This window comes from Eucalyptus grandis, chromosome 2 (assembly GCF_016545825.1).
Source record: "Eucalyptus grandis isolate ANBG69807.140 chromosome 2, ASM1654582v1, whole genome shotgun sequence".
NCBI lineage: Eukaryota > Viridiplantae > Streptophyta > Magnoliopsida > Myrtales > Myrtaceae > Eucalyptus > Eucalyptus grandis.
In genome coordinates this window covers 51,424,990-51,441,646 of record NC_052613.1, presented here as the reverse complement: position 1 = coordinate 51,441,646, position 16,657 = coordinate 51,424,990, and the positions used below count along the sequence as shown (strand labels likewise).

Genomic DNA, 16,657 nt, shown 5'->3' with positions numbered 1-16,657 from the left:
AATGGAAACGAGAGAAAAATGAAGGGACAAAATTCAACGCAAGAGTTTCGTTATTCTCAGTGTAGAGGGGGCTCGCCAGAACATAAATTCAAAAAAGCAGATATTCAGCACCAATTATAACAAGAGTATAGCCAGAAGAAATATTATCCATATGGTATATAATTCATAATTGAATGAACAACTTACATTTGCAACTGATGGACCCTTCTTATGTCATATCATGATATATATCCCCTTGAACATGGGTGAAGGAAAAACAACAACGGTACGATAAACAGCCGACTTTTGAAATGGAGGATGTACAATGCACATCTTCCTGGGGGTTATATATGATCGTAAATCTTGGAAAGAGCTTGCAAAACATTGACTTGAGACCTCAAATGCAGGATGTAATCAGCTGCTCTCAAGAGCAGGCGATCCGGCTGCAACCCTTGGCCTCCCGGAACCAGCTTCTGAAGCTTCTTCACCTTCATCCGGACCGTCAAATCACGAGTGGTCAATGACGACGAGGGTGGTGCTTGTCTTGTGGGTCTTCTCTTGCGCGGCGGCGACGGGAATGGCTTAGGCTTGTTAGAGAATGTTTTGCATCTAATGGACATTCTCATTTGCAGAGACAAAAAGGAAAGGAGAGGAAAAATGCGAAGGAGGGGGGGGGGTGGGTTGGTGCGTGAGGAGCGAACGAGAGATGAGAGAGAGCTTTAAATTATGAGAAGTCACGAGGACGGGCCATGTGAGCCGACCCATGTTGTCTTTTGGCACATTTGAGTGAGAGAGAGAGAGAGAGAGAGAGAGAGAGAGAGAGAGAGAGAGAGAGATCATCACTGGAAAACTTAATGTCGTTTCCTTCTGTGATGTTACATGCTCTAATTTGCCATTTATGATGTACATATTCTAATCAATAAGTTAAAAACAAAGGAAAACCACGAAATAAATGCACTAAAAATTTTAAAATCTTGTTACGAAAGTACAATTGAATCCTAAAACTTGTTATTATTTTCCATTTATCGAGTTGGACGAAGTTAATGAAGAATTTGTTCGTACCAATTTAACAAGTTTCGAGATTTGATTTCATATTTTGAGAGTTTTTAGACTCAATTATACTTTTAAGACAAGTTTTATGATTTAATTATTTTTTAAAAATTTATAACTTAATTGCACTTTTGTTAACGAGATTTTAAAATTTTTCATGTATTTATCCCAAAAATCATTATTTTTACTCTCACCCTATAAAAATATGGCTAAAAAAAATGGAGTAAGCAACTACATTACTCATATAAAAGCATATATAATATACATTTGTAAACTTGTATCCGCCTAGTAACACACTTCGCTAATGAGAGGACTTAAACCCAAAAAAGAAAGGAAACATTTGTTCCCATCTCTTAAGACCAATCAAATGTTGAGTCAACTTTCCTTTGACTACTCTCATAAATGAGAGGTCTCCTAGGAATGATAAAAATCGAGATTAACTACCATATTAAGTGAGATTAAACTAAAAAAATCAGCTAATTTATTTGTATAAACAAAAGGATTAAGATGAAAATGAAATTAGGCAGAGATGCTAACGCGTGCATGCATTGATCCGAAAGCCAAACGCAGTCGTTTAAGCCCCGGCTGGCGTACGGACCAGATTGAATGCGGAGCGGGTCGAGAGATTGCCGCCGGTATCCTACGTTCCAGGCTGTTCCACTCGCTCGCGCGGCCACGCGTCCCGTTCAGCGCAGGTGCCGTCGAAACGCGACGTCGCCGTTAGCGCCGAGCTGGCGTCGTCGCCGCGTGGTGGTGGGGGCCTCCGCCGGGGGGGAGAGCGCACGTGTCTGACAGCTCCCTCGCACGCCCGCGCCAGCCACTCCGGGTCGGGTCGGCGCCATCTGCACTGTCCTCGTAATCCCCGAATCCCGACACCCGCGCGTCCCTCCCTCACACGTGTCCCGATCTCGACGGGTACGAGGGGCGGGGCCCGCTGACACGTGCCTCGAAGTGAGCGTGTGATGGAGAGAGGACAGGGGGGAAAAGGGGCCGTCGCAGGTCTTGCGGAGATTTTAATTCGGCCGGGCTTACGTGAATGGCGCAGAATGCGCGTCCGGCCCACGGGTGGGGACGGCGGGAGATGCGATCCCGGCCGTCGGTGCTCTCGCCGGGGCCCCACTCATAATTTCTCCTCTCCTCGGGAAGAGCTTCTTCTTTTACCGTAGTCGCGTGTCGCGAAATGCTGAGCTGGAAATACGGTAGACCCTGGAATTTGTCAATTGTCAAGCATTCCTCTTCTTCGAAATTGAACCAACTTCAATGTAAAATGCCAACGACGTTTGAATTTCGTAGCCTAAGTTTCGCTTAAGGAGAAGAAAATATGACGACGAACTTAACAATCTATTGCCTTTGGGCTTTGGGCATATTGAGGCGACTAAGGTTTTTCTTTTTTGATCGAAAAAGCTTTCATCCGCTCATCGTGTTTTTCTTGCAGTGATTATTGATGTGCCTATCGATACATACAAAAAATCAGAAAATAGGAGTCACGTGGCTGAGTTGGATTTCCATATCTCGATGCCGACTGTACCAAATTTATTTAAATATGAGGAGTGAGATCGATTCGATAGAGTAAAAAAACATGGAATCATGTCGGCAACAGTTAAAGTGGAATGACCATACTACTTTTCTATGGTGGTCCCAAGAAGATTTACCGAGCCATAGTCCAGCCAAATTCAGAACTTAGAAATCATGTGTTAGAGAAATAATTATGTGATTGTTTTTAATATACAGTGAAATCAACAACTTTTTTGACCATAAAATTATTGTGAGGTCTACACTTTCACCATGGCTAAAAATTATTATGCTAGTAAAGCCGTATGTGCCATACCCGGTGAAAAAACAAGAACGGAAGAGAACCCGCAGAGGCAGCTGGAGTCGACCTGGTGCATCGCTACAGAAGGGAGAAGAAAACAAAGGAGATGCGGGGAGGATCATTATGATCATGGCGGGGAGGGGGGATATCTGGTGAGTGGGCAACATGCAAAGATCAGGCATTCTATCATAACATGCGGCCAGCGGTCCCCTACCACACCCACACACATGTTATTCAGAAAACTCCAGGGTTCATGAGAGAGAAGACACGACTTCAAGTTGCAATCCACTCCCATGTGAACTAGAATGATGAACGACAGCTCTCTCCTCTCTCTCTCTCTCTCTCTCTCTCTCTCTCTCTCCCGAGCACCTAAAATAACTCTCGACACGATCACGGGTATGAAAACGAGGCGGGTTCTGTACACAGCGTACCGCACGTAAAGCTCTAATGCTGCAGCAGTGGCGGTCAGGCTCGCGGTACGGTACTGTTGCGATGGCCATACGTGTGTGTGAAGCGTTGGGTGCACCGTGAATGGTGCCAATGCACACGCGATGATGGTGGCTCGTGCGGCGAGTTAATGCGGGGGCGGGCGAGCAAGTTGGGAGGACGTCTTTCGGGGTTGAAGGCGATGGCACCAGGGGAAAAATAAAAAGAACCCACATGTGCGTTTGTCCCCGAAGCTAACATGCCACGCCATCCCATGCCTTGCCCTCTCTTTACGACCCATTAAGGGTCGTGCTACGAAGCACCCGTTTTTTGTGACTCACATGGCGTCTCCAACCATCATTATGTCACGGAACAAACCCTTATGGGGACGTCCACGTTAGGGCTTTATCAGGGCGAGCACTCGGGGGGGTTGCCCACCTTTAAAGTGGGAATGGTTAGGCCAGCTTTGTCCGCCGGATCGGCTTCCCGGCCCCCTTCGCCACATGAGCCTGTGGTCCATCCGATCGTGGCCGCTTGTGCAGTCGTGTTGTCGCCTCCTTTTCTTTTCTATTCAACCCCCTCCCCTCCCCCTCCCCCAGTATCGACTTCTTGGCCTTCGATGCGGGACTCCATGGTTGAGGATGTATCAACGGAAATGAGAGAAAGGGGAATGTCCTAATTTTGAAAGTTAAGATCGAGCTAACGTGGCAAGTTGCATCTCTTTGGCTGGTCAGAATGAAAAAGAACCGGCTCCTTTTTGTATGCATTGAATGGATTGGAATTTGGAACCATATAACTTTACGACAACACCCGTCGCTCGAAACCTGTCCATGCGGGGCACGGTCGTGGTGCGCTTGCCGACTGTATTCGAGTAATTCATGCGACAGATCCTGAACCATATAGTTGGTTCACCTTAGGGATACGTCCAGTCGGCCGTTTTTTTTCATTTGGAGGGTTTCGTGATGGGCTGCATGGGGACCCTCGAGCTGGTTCAGAGCGCAACCCATACTGCGCATGTGGTCCGACAGCTCATTGATCCTGACCGTTCCATAGGTTGAATTCAACATGAACATGGCCCTCTTCGCGGACTCCGTGTTGATTTCGTGTCCGACAACTACTCGCTGCGTCGCGCGGGCAGGCTTGAGTCCACGAAACGCGGGGCCGACTCGGTCCTTCCTTTTCGGCCCAAAACGCATGTTCTTCTGGTGGAGGAGAGCACGATGTTGTAGAGGCCCGTGGGCTCTTAGTGTTCGTGGATCGTGGAAGCCCGAGTTGGATGGGATTGAAACTTGACGATGCGATGAGGCATTGAAAAGGCCACTGCTTGCGCTTGACGCCCACGCAACAGGACCCCGCCCCTAGAACTTGTGGATCACTCCTCTCGGCTCATAGTCATAGTCAATCTGGTGATTTTTTATTTTTTATAATGATCTATGAAGGTTTTCAGCACATGTTATGCAATTGGACTGCAATGCGGACTGCCCCGTCCTCCAAGCAATCGCCGTTGGAAACACGCATCGAGAGTTGAGTAGAGGAATTCGTCTGTCGAAGCCCAGAAGTTGTAATTAAATTTTATCGTTAGAAGAATTGTTTTCCTTTACATTTTTGGCTATACCATCAGACAGGGTAAAAGCAACCATTTTCTTCAGCAAAAGTAATATTTCCAAAGAAGACATTTTCCCTTGTGTGTACCATTGAGTAATTGCTTAAATCTTTCCTAGATTCTATTTACAATTGAAATCTCTTTTGTCATACAATGATGCAAATTCAGTTCCCAAAAATAAACTCGAATCAGACTCCTCTTTCTTTATTAATTTGCTTTTTCTATTTTTGCACACACCCATAAAAAGTGTGCTGTAAGGCTAAATGCCATTCATGATCAATCAAATTTAATATATTTCGTAATAAAAGTCAGTCATTTTTGAGTCCAACTTAGTTATATTAAACCTTTTAACTTCTTTTCAATCGTCCCCTAAATTCACAAGAGAAATGCTGATTTGGCAGAAATGTGAAATTTCTCCAATTATTCATATTTTTAGTCAAATACATCAATTGCTCCAAAAAAAAAAAAAAATTAGTGCAATTGAATACTTGAATGTAAAATTCAGCGAAAAAAGAAAAAAGACAAACAAAATGAAAAAGCCCAAGAGCTCCAGTGGAGAAAAGCCTAAATAAAGCACAAAAACCCGCATTTCCCCCGAACCCACCAGTCCGGCCATATGCTATGCGCTAAAACCTTGGGAGGTTCTCGTTTCCGCCGTTCCGCCCTCTCCTCTTTGCCTGACCTCCTCCTGCGCAACCACCTCTTCCCCCGCCCCTTCTGCTCCGCCGCCGCCGACTCCGCCGCCCCGCCCGCACCTCCGTCCTCTCCGCCGCCGCCGGGGCCCGCCATGGCAGCACACCCGAAGGACGAGAACTACCTGAAACTAGTGATTCCCAAGCGCATCGCGCTCTTCGAGTCCATCAAAGCGAAGCAGCTCTCGCAACGCCAATCCATCGCCGGCGAACCTATCAAGTACGTCTCCGATGATGCTGCTTCGCTTACACGCATCTGCATCTGCACTCCGCAGCGATACTGCCCGCGGTTTTGGCGAATCTTCGTTAGTCCCTATAGCTTTCCCGAATCTGTCCGTTGGACGAAACGCGTTGCGCGGCATAAGTAAATGTATCGTGATTGATATGGGGTCGCTTTTGTGGCCTTGCTTGTATTTGCGCGTTTGTGAATGCTATGTAGATGATGCGGTGCGGTAGTATTTGATTGTGACAATGTGGATTCTTTTGGTTCTCGGATTTGAAGGATAACGTTGCCGGATGGGTCGGTAAAGGAAGGGAAGAAGTGGGAGACATCTCCTCTGGATATTGCTAGGGGGATATCGAAGAGCTTGGCGGCAAATGCTCTGATCTCGCAGGTGGATGGAGCCCTGTGGGACATGTCGAGGCCGCTCGAGGGTGACTGCGAGCTTAAGTTATTCACATTCGATAGCGACGAAGGGCGTGACACTTTCTGGCACTCGAGTGCCCACATTTTGGGCCAGGTTTAGGAGCATTGTTATTTTTCTTTGTCCGGAGTTGTTTAAGGACATTTGAGTTTCTGTACATATCTCTGATGGTGAATGTTAATTACTGTGTAGTCACTTGAAATGGAGTATGGTTGTAAGCTTTGCATCGGGCCCTGCACCACCAGAGGAGAGGTAAATAGGACATCTGCTACTTGCATTTTGCTATTTGTTGCTTCATTTTTTGCTGTCTCATAGGTTATACATGCCACACAAAACTTCATGTTGCTGCCACTATGCATTATACATTTCTAGGTTGTTGAGAGCAGCTAGAGAGACCAAGTTTGGGTTATGTCTCCCATCAGAATTTGGCTAGATATTTCCACATAAGTTGTTCATGAATCCAATATTGTGTATACTGCGTTCAATTTTCTCATGCAATTTTATTTGTATATTTAGTTATAAAATGTGCAGTATTGCATGCAGTAATAGTAAGATATTGGAGATTGTTAAGCTATACCATGTACGAAAGGGGCTTGCCAATTTTCATCATGCAAATTGCATAGCTAAGTGCTTATTAACATGCATATTCAGCATTACATTTATCTAAGATTTTAATGATGGAATTCAAAGTTTGTTTTCTTGTTTTATCCCTCTTCCCTGGTCATCTACTTTTCCATTTTATTAGATTTTATGTATAGAAGACTTCACTTAAAAACAATGAAATGATTATACAGGGATTCTACTATGATGCTTTCTATGACGACTTGGGCTTGAATGATGACCACTTCAAGCAAATTGAGTCTGGGGCAAGTAAAGCTGCTGCGGTAATAATCATCCATCAGAGATTTGTTATCTTTATAGTAGCTTTGTCTTTTTAGTAATCCATTGAAACCTGCTGATAGAAAATCACGAGTCTACAATTATTTTGTGATAAGTAGCTTTGGAGAAACATTCGAAAGTTCATGCTGTGAAGATTTTAACAAATCTTATGTTCATTAAAGTTTTATTCATCAAGTGAGGTCTCAACTTCATAATCGATATAAAGGTGGAGGGAGGATTATGGGCTGGGTTGTGACACTCCGTGGAGGATAACTATGTTATTTAATAATACCCCATTCAATGAAACTCTGTAGTTGGATTCTGGGCTCATTTTCACCAACTCATGGACTTCTTGGTCCACGACCAGCCAAGTTTAGTAGTAGAACTTTTCTGTGTTGATTAAGTGCAGGAAAGTTACAATACGAATAAGCTGCCTCTTTCCATTGTAGTGGTAGAGTAAACTGTGTTAATAAACTGGATTTAAGCCAAATCAACAAGATGCTGCTGTTCTACTTTACCATGCCCCCATTCATGCCTACTCTCATATATGTCACTTATGTGGGGACCAGATATTTTGTGAGCCCTAATCTGTGCGATAATGCCTTGGTACATTGAAAGACTATTCTGTTACTTTCCTGATCCAGGAAAAACAGCCATTTGAACGCATTGAGGTGTCAAGGGATCAAGCACTGGATATGTTTTCAGATAATCCTTTTAAGGTCAGTAAGCTGACAAATTACCTTGTTTGAATTTTTCTCCTCTCTTTTCAAGTACATTATTGCAAAGATGAAAACCTGACACCAAGTCTCTCTCTCTCTCTCTCTCTCTCTCCTGCTTATGCAATCAGGTCGAAATCATTAAAGATTTGCCTGCCGACAAAACTATCACTGTGTACAGGTGCGGTCCCTTGGTTGATTTGTGTCGAGGGCCTCACATACCAAATACTTCTTTCGTTAAGGCATTTGCCTGTTTGAAGGTGATTGAGCACAAATGTGGATAGTGATGTTATTTTTTGGACCAAGGTGTCATTTGATACCCTTAATCGCACGTACGCTGGTTAAACATCTTTTCATTTACCATTCCAAGTTCAGGCTTCTTCAGCATATTGGAGGGGAAATAAAGATCGGGAAAGTCTACAAAGAGTGTATGGGATATCTTACCCAGATCAGAAAAGATTGAAGGTGACATTGTTTGTTTGTCCTATGTACTTTCTGAAACAGTTGGGTTAGGACTTGTGCAATTGAACTAGTGTCTCCTTTCACAGTCCAAACTCAGCCATCTTTACCCAAGTGTTAATGTGGTGCCAAAGCAATTTTCTTTTTATGCATGTGATCTCTAGTCAATTAATCGAAATGATTTGTCTACTCTTGAGGGGCATGGGTGTATACTTTTTCTTTTTGGGTTGAATGGGTGTATACTGTTTGCTTTGTTCATTTTTGGGCTTCATGCAAATCTTCCTATGTGCGGACAGCCTCATAGATTTTGCATCAGAAAAAGAAAAAAACTAAAATCTGTTAGTGGTAGTGCCTTGACTTTGTATGACATGAGAGGGTTTGACATCTGACAGTTGTTCACTAATTGCAGGTGCTAGCTTTAATTCGCTTATTTAATATTTGTGCAGGAATATATTCATCAGCTTGAAGAAGCAAAGAAATATGATCATAGGTTATTAGGTTCTAAACAAGAGCTTTTCTTTTGCCATCCATTAAGGTAAGCAACCTTGATTTCCAGAATTGACAGTGCCTCCTGATTTCTCACTGTTCTGATTCTCAACTTGCTATGGATTTCAGTCCTGGAAGTTGGTTCTTCCTTCCTCATGGAACTCGAATCTACAACAAACTCGTTGAGTTTATAAAATCCCAATATAGAGATCGAGGGTACCAGGAGGTTGATATCTTGATGAGTTGTCATATTATTTGAACATAGACACTGCTATTTAGTAATCGATCGACTTATTATTCCAGGTGCTGTCACCAAATATGTATAACATGCAACTTTGGGAAACATCTGGTCATGCTGCGAATTACAAGGAGAACATGTTTGTTTTTGAGGTGAGGTTCATACTGCTTCTTGATACTGTGGCTATGACTTCTGGAGAGGGCTTCCAGGAAATATGTATCACTATGCAAGGCGTCTAATGGCAGGTGGTTTATTGACAAGTCGTGATTTAAGCTATCAATTATTTTCATTTGTGTAGAAAATAGCTTGAAAATCAAATGGAGAAGAACCAAAATGTCTGGAAGAGAGTAATCTGTTGAGTGACATTTTCCTGTTTTGCTGAAAGAGCATTGAATAAAAACCTGTTCTTAATTGAAATTGAAGATTCTTGTTAAGATAAACTTTTTCTAATGTACTTTGCCCTTTTACCGTATCCTTATTTGTTGTAACTTAAATTGAAAATCGTTTTGCACACATAAAAGTATGCCATTAAAAGAAGACTCTTGTCTAAAAATTTCCTCTGGATCCTCTGTTTTCAAACTAGTGAGAACGTCGAGAAGTTAAAGTAGAGAGAGGCCAATACACAATTTATTGGGCCCATAGCTACATCTTTAACTGCCTAGTTCCTACTGTGATACTCAAAATTTTGTAAAATATAATGTGCCTGAATGTTCATATAGCCCCAGTTTCATTAGACAATCTCAGTCCTTTAGTTGTCTGTCCTATATTTTGCGAAACTGACTTTATTCCTCAGAGGATCAACTTTGGTGTCATAATGCTACAAACACTTGGCTAGTTGAGTTTTGTGGACTCTAATTAATGAGTTATTCCAAGCCACCTTTCTGATGAGGTTGTCTAATAGTTGCTCAGTTGATTGGGACTTTTGTCACATTTTGATGGAATATACCCTGAGATGACAAAATGGGTAGATTGATGGCAGAGGGATGCATGCTGATCCTAAGCTGTTTAGGGCTTATAAACTTTATATCTTGAGTGACAACATATAATACTCCAATTGATGTTCCTCATGGATTATATGTTGGTAGTAAATCTTTCCTTTTGTTGCACAGATTGAAAAACAAGAATTTGGATTGAAGCCAATGAATTGCCCAGGCCACTGCTTGATGTTTAAACATAGAGTTCGTTCATATAGAGGTGAGCTTATGTGATCTTAATTTTGACCCCCAATAAAAAAAAATGTGATCCTAGTTGTTTTAGCTACCACTTTAGAAGTTGGTTAGAAATGTGTAGTTTTAATCCCTGATGTGCTTATTCTACTTAAGCTGAGCAATAGCTTTACTCCCTTGTGAGATAAAAGGTGCGTGCTGTAAGGTGAAATGACTTTCCATAGGTGAAATGTTAGCACATATCAGATATACTAAATCTTTGTAATTTGCAAACAATGCTTTTGGAAATGAAAACAACTTTCTTTGGCCCTGATTTTTTATTTACAGCTCCACTTCTTTTATACCATAGCTTGTGATTTCTTATGTAACTACTATTTGACAGCGAGAATTTTTTCTTTTTACTGGATCTCTTTTTAGGTTGCATGGTGAAAATTTTGCTATATGGATCCTTTGACTTTTGCTATAGTTTTCAAACAATACTTTTGGAAACGAAAACGACTTTCTTCAGCTTTGATTTTTTTTATTTAGATCTCCTCTTCTTTTAAATCATAGTTTGTGACTTCTTATGTAACAACTATGGTACAATGAGAAATTCTTCTTTTAACTGGATCTCTTTTTAGGTTGTTCATGGTGAAAATTTTGCTATATAGATCCTTTGACTTTTGCAATAAACTGCAATTTCTTCCACGATGCTTAATTTTGTTGTCTTGGCACTGGTTTTTATTCTGATTTTTTATCATTGTTTTGCAGAACTTCCTCTTAGGATTGCTGATTTTGGTGTCTTGCATCGTAATGAGGCCAGTGGTGCTCTTACTGGATTGACTCGAGTCAGGAGATTTCAGCAGGTGTTCTTTTGTTTGATCTACCCGCGATATTGCTCCTTGGGTGTCACAACATTAGTTTGATCCCAACCGTAATTTTCCCTTGTTGGGTTTCTCCAGTACTATCTTTTTGAGAAAGACGTTCTGTGGCGGAATGTATTCGATTAGGTCTTATAGTGAAGATGACAAATATTTGATTGGCTTTTAGATGTTTTTTTTTGCCTGAACCTCATACTAGCTTGCTAGCCGTTTCCCTGTTTAAGAGTGTTTTTCTGTCGTTTGCTACAGGATGATGCACATATCTTTTGCAGGGAGTCACAGGTGAGTGTGATGCTTTTCGACATGAATTTGCTGGACCTCTTGATACCATTTGTTGGCATAATTCTTGATTCTTGTGAATGCAGATTAAAGATGAAGTCAAAAGCGTTTTAGAGTTTATCAAGTATGCCTATGAAATATTTGGCTTCACTTTTGACCTCAAGTTGTCTACAGTAAGATTCTCTTGACCTGGTTATGGTATTAAGCCATTTGTATATATTGCTTTTTGCTGATAATGATTTGTGGTGGAACTCTTGATGTGTCATCTTTTGTAGTAGAAATTATTTCGAGGACATACTGTGCAAGATGCAGGGGAACTGGAAAAAACTGACTAAAACTATCAGATGGATCTGGGATGATTAGTTATCCAATTCCCTGCCTAATATTCTTGGAACTTTTTATGTGATTGAGCAACAAGATGGAACTGAAGTAAATTTTATAGGGAATCATTTCTAGATGTATATTGTCATTCCCATGAAAGCTGCAAAGTGGGACATCTCTGCTAAAAGCAAACCCTTTGTAGTCTGTCTTTGCAAGCCTTAATGTAATTTATTTGCTGCGGCATAGATTTCCTGAAATATTTTTCTTGCCTTTTTTTAAGTATGTGGACATCCCAGGAGATTTAGAAGGTTCTTTATGGACAAGAAATAGCATTTTCTCCCACCATCTATACAGAACATGGTACTTTTCCCTGTATAAGATCATTGATGCAGTGCAGATGGAATCCTCTTATGGTGAATGCAATTATGTGCAAAATACTTTCCTTATTTATGTATTTGGCTTTTAAATTGCAGAATATTTTTGTGAAAGAAAGTTGATTATTGGCTTCTCAAGGGTTTGAATTTAATCTCTACACTTGCCCTTTCCATTGGAATGTGGGATGCAGTTGTGTTGTTTGCTTGTCTACTATTATTTTGCAGTCTATTGTGTCTTGTGTGCTAATTATGTTGCATTCTATTGTGTCTATATGTTATAATAATTTATTATGTCTTGGACATGTTTTGATGTGTAGAGACCTGAGAAATACCTTGGAGATATAGTAACATGGGAGAAAGCTGAGGCTGCCCTTGCCGAAGCATTAAATGAGTCTGGGAAGCCATGGCAGGTAACCTTATAGTTCTTTTTGCCCTTAATCAAGTTAGGCAACATTTTTTCACAATTATTAAGTTTGACTTTTGTAATATCAAGGTTACTATAGTTTAGTAATTGTGATTTTTTCACGAAATTATCATGATCAAATTTGTTATTGCTTTTGATCATAGGTGTTGTATAACCTCTTAGAACATCTGCTTCCGTTACCTCATTTTGTCTCTCTCCTACTTGATTCTTTCACAGTGAATGCTTCAAGGATATGCTGCCTTACTCCCATTTACCTCCCTCTCTAAATCTATCCTTGAGTTGCCTGTCTACATCCATACGCAGAATGCTTTTGCTGAAAGAACTATTCTGCTCTTGCAGTTAATATTTGTCTGAGATGCTCTTATGCATATGATTTATTTCTCTCTATGTTTTTTTATTGATTCTTACTCATAGGTCACATTTCGCAGATAAATGAAGGAGACGGTGCATTCTATGGACCAAAGATAGATATTAGCGTTTCTGATGCCTTGAATAGGAAATTTCAGTGTGCCACATTGCAGGTATTTGTTCTTTTCATTTTATACCTGCAACTTTCTTGCTTGGTCATTGATATTCTCCAGGGTTTGAGACAGATGAATCCTTGTGATTGCAGTTGGATTTCCAGCTTCCTGCCCGTTTTGAGTTGTCTTACTCAGCAGAAGATGAAGGCAAGACAGAGACTCCTGTTATGTTACATCGAGCCATCCTCGGTTCTGTTGAGCGCATGTTTGCTATACTTTTGGAGCATTACAAGGGGAAATGGCCCTTCTGGCTTAGTCCACGTCAAGCAATTGTTTGCCCTGTGTCAGAGAAGTCTCAGTCCTATGCTTTGAAGGTAATTTATCTAATGTTCCTTAGCTTGTTAACAGCTGAGTAATTGAATGTGTGTGGTTTTGCTACTTGGTATTGTCCTCTTCTCCTGTCTTATGGTAGACATCTGGTGTTGGCCTCTATCCATATGTTACTCTTATAGCTTTTAATGTTCTCTCAGAAATATAGTAGGGAGAAAAACAGAAAACATATGGCATCATAATGAAATTAATGTAAATTCGAATGATATTAAATTAATTGTATCTGTTGCCATTGGAAAGTTTTATGTTAATCCTAGGTGGTGACAACGTAACTTCAAATATTTGTTTGCATCACTCCGCTATGAAGTGCTCTCTAGTGGTATATTTACTAGCTTGTTAGATAGATGCAGGCTGTAGCAGCATTCCTATAATTATTTACAGTTGCATAAGATGCCATGCCTGGATGATTTGGTTTTCCCAAGTTGTGAATGATATCATATTTTTCTATGTAGTGTGCAAGTGGTAAACTAACTCTTGTTGAACTCTTTTCAATTTCATGATTATCAGCGACATGCCAAGTTTCTATGGAATAATCAGGAAAATGCTTCTTACACTTAATATTAAAATTGTCTCCTTATAGGTGCGGGATCAAATTCATGATGCTGGTTATTATGTCGACGTTGATGAAACCGATAGAAAGATTCAGAAAAAGGTACACCTTGGTGCTCCTTTTTCCATTGAGGTTGAGACTTGCAGATTACATAACTTACTTTTGTATTTATTAATGTTATGGCATAGCATTTAAAGTGGATTTGTCTCCAAGATATCTTTTTATTATTAGAATTATTCAAGCTTTCAGTATCAGCTGAAGGGATGAAGAATGACATTTTAAAAAAGAGTAGGGTAATCGCTCTTATTGTGGGATGTGGAATTCTCTTCACAATGGAGAACTTCTGTATTCATTATGGCATTGGATGATCATTGACCCTAAACAGCACCTTTGATGGTTTCTGACGGCTATGGCAACACAGTGCTAGCCGCCATTTGCTGCTGTAGTGGAAGAAATTTAGAGCTTGACAACAACTGTCCTCACAGGACCTTGGTTTAAAAATGGAATAAGAATTAATTTGCAAGTGTATATATCCTATACAATATTTCCTGATTTAGTTTGACTCCATTTTTGCCTTTTCACCCACTTTATAGTATGATCCTTCTGTTGTTGTCATATTCTAGCCACTTATTGTTGTGCTTTATGTGCCTGCAGGTAAGGGAAGCTCAGTTGGCCCAATACAATTTTATACTTGTAGTTGGTGAAGAGGAGGCAAACACTGGACAGGTATTCAATCACATTAATTAGTGCAATGCCCTTATCAGTGGTTGTCCCCTGAAAATTAGGTTTCCTTATGGAGTAATGCTGCTGCGGTTTTCCTATCAGTTAGTCATTTCACGTTTTCCTATTAGACCTTCTCAGAAGTTATTCTTCTAGTTTTACCAATATCGGCATCGGTTAATAAGCATTATTGATTAGCATTTGCTTTCCAATATGTTAAAATCATTTGTCACAAACATCTAGCTTGTGATCTTTACATGTAATTTCCTGGCAATTCACGTTCAGTTGCTTAGCCCTAAACATGTCAGTTGCCTTTTCAGTATAAAAAGAATAGACAAGATAACTCAACTTCCTCTCAAAGGAGGGCCATAAGTTTAAGTCCTTTACAGACTGCATGGCATCCCATTTTGACTCACTGAACCAGAATCTGTGGAAATTTTGGAGTTCATTTGACTTGAGATCCCAGTTTATAATTTCTTAGACAATTAGGTTTTGCTTTAGCAGTATATGTTGATTGCATTATCTCATCGTAGCTTGTTCTTCTGGCATGCTATTCTCCAGGTTAGTGTTCGGGTGAGGGACAAATCCGACCACTCTGTCATGCGTGTCGAGGACTTGCTTAAGTTCTTCCAGGAGGAAGTTGCAGCTTTTCACTGAAGAAAAATGATTTCAAAGTATGATCCAGTGTTTCCACTCTGCACTGGCGTTTCAGAGATACACATATTTATCTCGATGTTAATTTTATCTCGATGTAGTGGTCTGCATCACCTCGTATTGTAGATTACTTTTAGGTTTTTGCTTTTGGTTTGAAATTTATTTGCTCATCAACTGCTTGTCAGGCTTTTACCTCTAATTTAAATGGAAAAATATTGTTACTTACAATGATACTGCATTAATGCATTTCATTTCTGTAAGAATCGAGGTTTTGTATCAGCTTTGCATTTCTGGGAAAATTTGGTGATGTTATTCTTCGTTGCTATTGTTTTTAGCTCATTTTAGGCCTTGGGTTTCACTCACATTCGAGTTTATCTGTGATGCATCCTATCATGTAATTTATTCAGCAAACCCGTTCATCGAAGTTTCTTAATAAATTCTTTTTGAGTCCAGAATTTTGTGTTCGGATGTTGTCCTGACTTCATAAGATCATCCCACCAATTACTTCACATGTAGGGTGGATAAAGGTATTCTAGTCTGTATATCGCATGCTGAGATTCATCCTGAACACTCTGTCGCTTTGCCAATATCCTAACCGGGCTGCATATCCTACCTGCCGACTGCGTCGACGAAGAGGGAACATGATAATTTAATTCGGCCCCTGTGCAAGAGCCATCAGTCGGCATGGTATGCATGCCCCAATCTGCGTGTACGTAATTTGTTTGATTTGTCGTTTGATGCTCAAGCAATCGTTCTTTCTTTTGTGGCCCATCGTTGCAATAAATTCAGAGTCCGCAGATCCGCATCTCTTCAAAGAATGATTTATAATAGGATTTGTAATCGACAAGTTTGGAGGTATTCAAGTTTTGAAAAGAACATTTAAATAAGAAACCTGCAGATTGTCAAGATTATGACAGTGATTCGATGAGACAAAAGGCACTTGCGGAGTCCAATGACAAGGGGAGAAAACAAGGGAAAAGCAAAAAAGACGAAACGAAAGAAACTTATTACTTAAGTAATTCAATTAGAAGGTTCACCACGCATCCATTCTAATTCAACGGACTTGCCTAAAGCAATGAAAAAATAATCAAAAGTTGAAGCCCTCGGGTAGTCGTGCCACTTTTTGCAATTGCAGGAAAGCAATACCAACAGTAATTTATACCTATTGAGGTGAGATTACCTACGCTCCTTGTTCATTCACGCCTATTTGAAGATATATATCTCTTCCCCCAAAAGCCAGTGCTGCAATAATCTCTCATCTGATTCTTGAGGAAAGCAGCAACCTCTCTTAGGCATCAGCATAAGACAGATTGAAAGTGAGAAGTTTTACATAAGATTACTTACGGAAGTCTCTCAAGCACCTATAGAGAATAGGGCGTTCCACAAGCTACCAAAGATGTATTAGATCAATATTGAGCATAAACGCCACAAAAGATGTATTAGATTGGTGTTGAGCATATTAAATTTCGTTAT

At 40.6% G+C, this 16,657-nt stretch overlaps 2 protein-coding genes across 2 annotated transcripts; one reads left to right on the top strand and one right to left on the bottom strand.

The window, feature by feature from the left end:
* Window positions 1-32: 32 nt before the first annotated feature.
* LOC120290849 (transcription factor IBH1-like) lies at window positions 33-666 on the bottom strand. The gene has a single exon (XM_039307360.1). It carries the CDS (start codon window positions 603-605, stop codon window positions 324-326), a length of 282 nt encoding a protein of 93 aa, XP_039163294.1. The 5' UTR covers window positions 606-666; the 3' UTR covers window positions 33-323.
* A 4,795-nt stretch (window positions 667-5,461) lies between these two features.
* Window positions 5,462-15,505, top strand: LOC104433554 (threonine--tRNA ligase, mitochondrial 1). Its single transcript, XM_010046349.3, has 20 exons — window positions 5,462-5,783; window positions 6,066-6,303; window positions 6,400-6,459; window positions 7,002-7,091; window positions 7,731-7,805; window positions 7,934-8,062; window positions 8,178-8,267; window positions 8,708-8,796; window positions 8,877-8,973; window positions 9,051-9,137; window positions 10,095-10,179; window positions 10,902-10,996; window positions 11,261-11,293; window positions 11,377-11,463; window positions 12,303-12,395; window positions 12,838-12,930; window positions 13,023-13,244; window positions 13,841-13,912; window positions 14,465-14,536; window positions 15,092-15,505. Exons 1-20 carry the CDS (start codon window positions 5,488-5,490, stop codon window positions 15,185-15,187), a joined length of 2,199 nt encoding a protein of 732 aa, XP_010044651.2. The 5' UTR covers window positions 5,462-5,487; the 3' UTR covers window positions 15,188-15,505.
* Window positions 15,506-16,657: the final 1,152 nt, after the last annotated feature.

What these genes read in the sequence shown, in the direction of transcription:
- LOC120290849 (XM_039307360.1), bottom strand. Translation starts at nt 605, where the DNA reads ATGAGAATGTCCATTAGATGCAAAACATTCTCTAACAAGCCTAAGCCA.
- LOC104433554 (XM_010046349.3), top strand. Translation starts at nt 5,488, where the DNA reads ATGCTATGCGCTAAAACCTTGGGAGGTTCTCGTTTCCGCCGTTCCGCC. An exon ending in TTCTTTTGCCATCCATTAAG is followed by an intron (nt 8,797 to 8,876) that starts GTAAGCAACCTT and finishes TATGGATTTCAG; the next exon opens with TCCTGGAAGTTGGTTCTTCC. An exon ending in TCTTTTGCAGGGAGTCACAG is followed by an intron (nt 11,294 to 11,376) that starts GTGAGTGTGATG and finishes TTGTGAATGCAG; the next exon opens with ATTAAAGATGAAGTCAAAAG.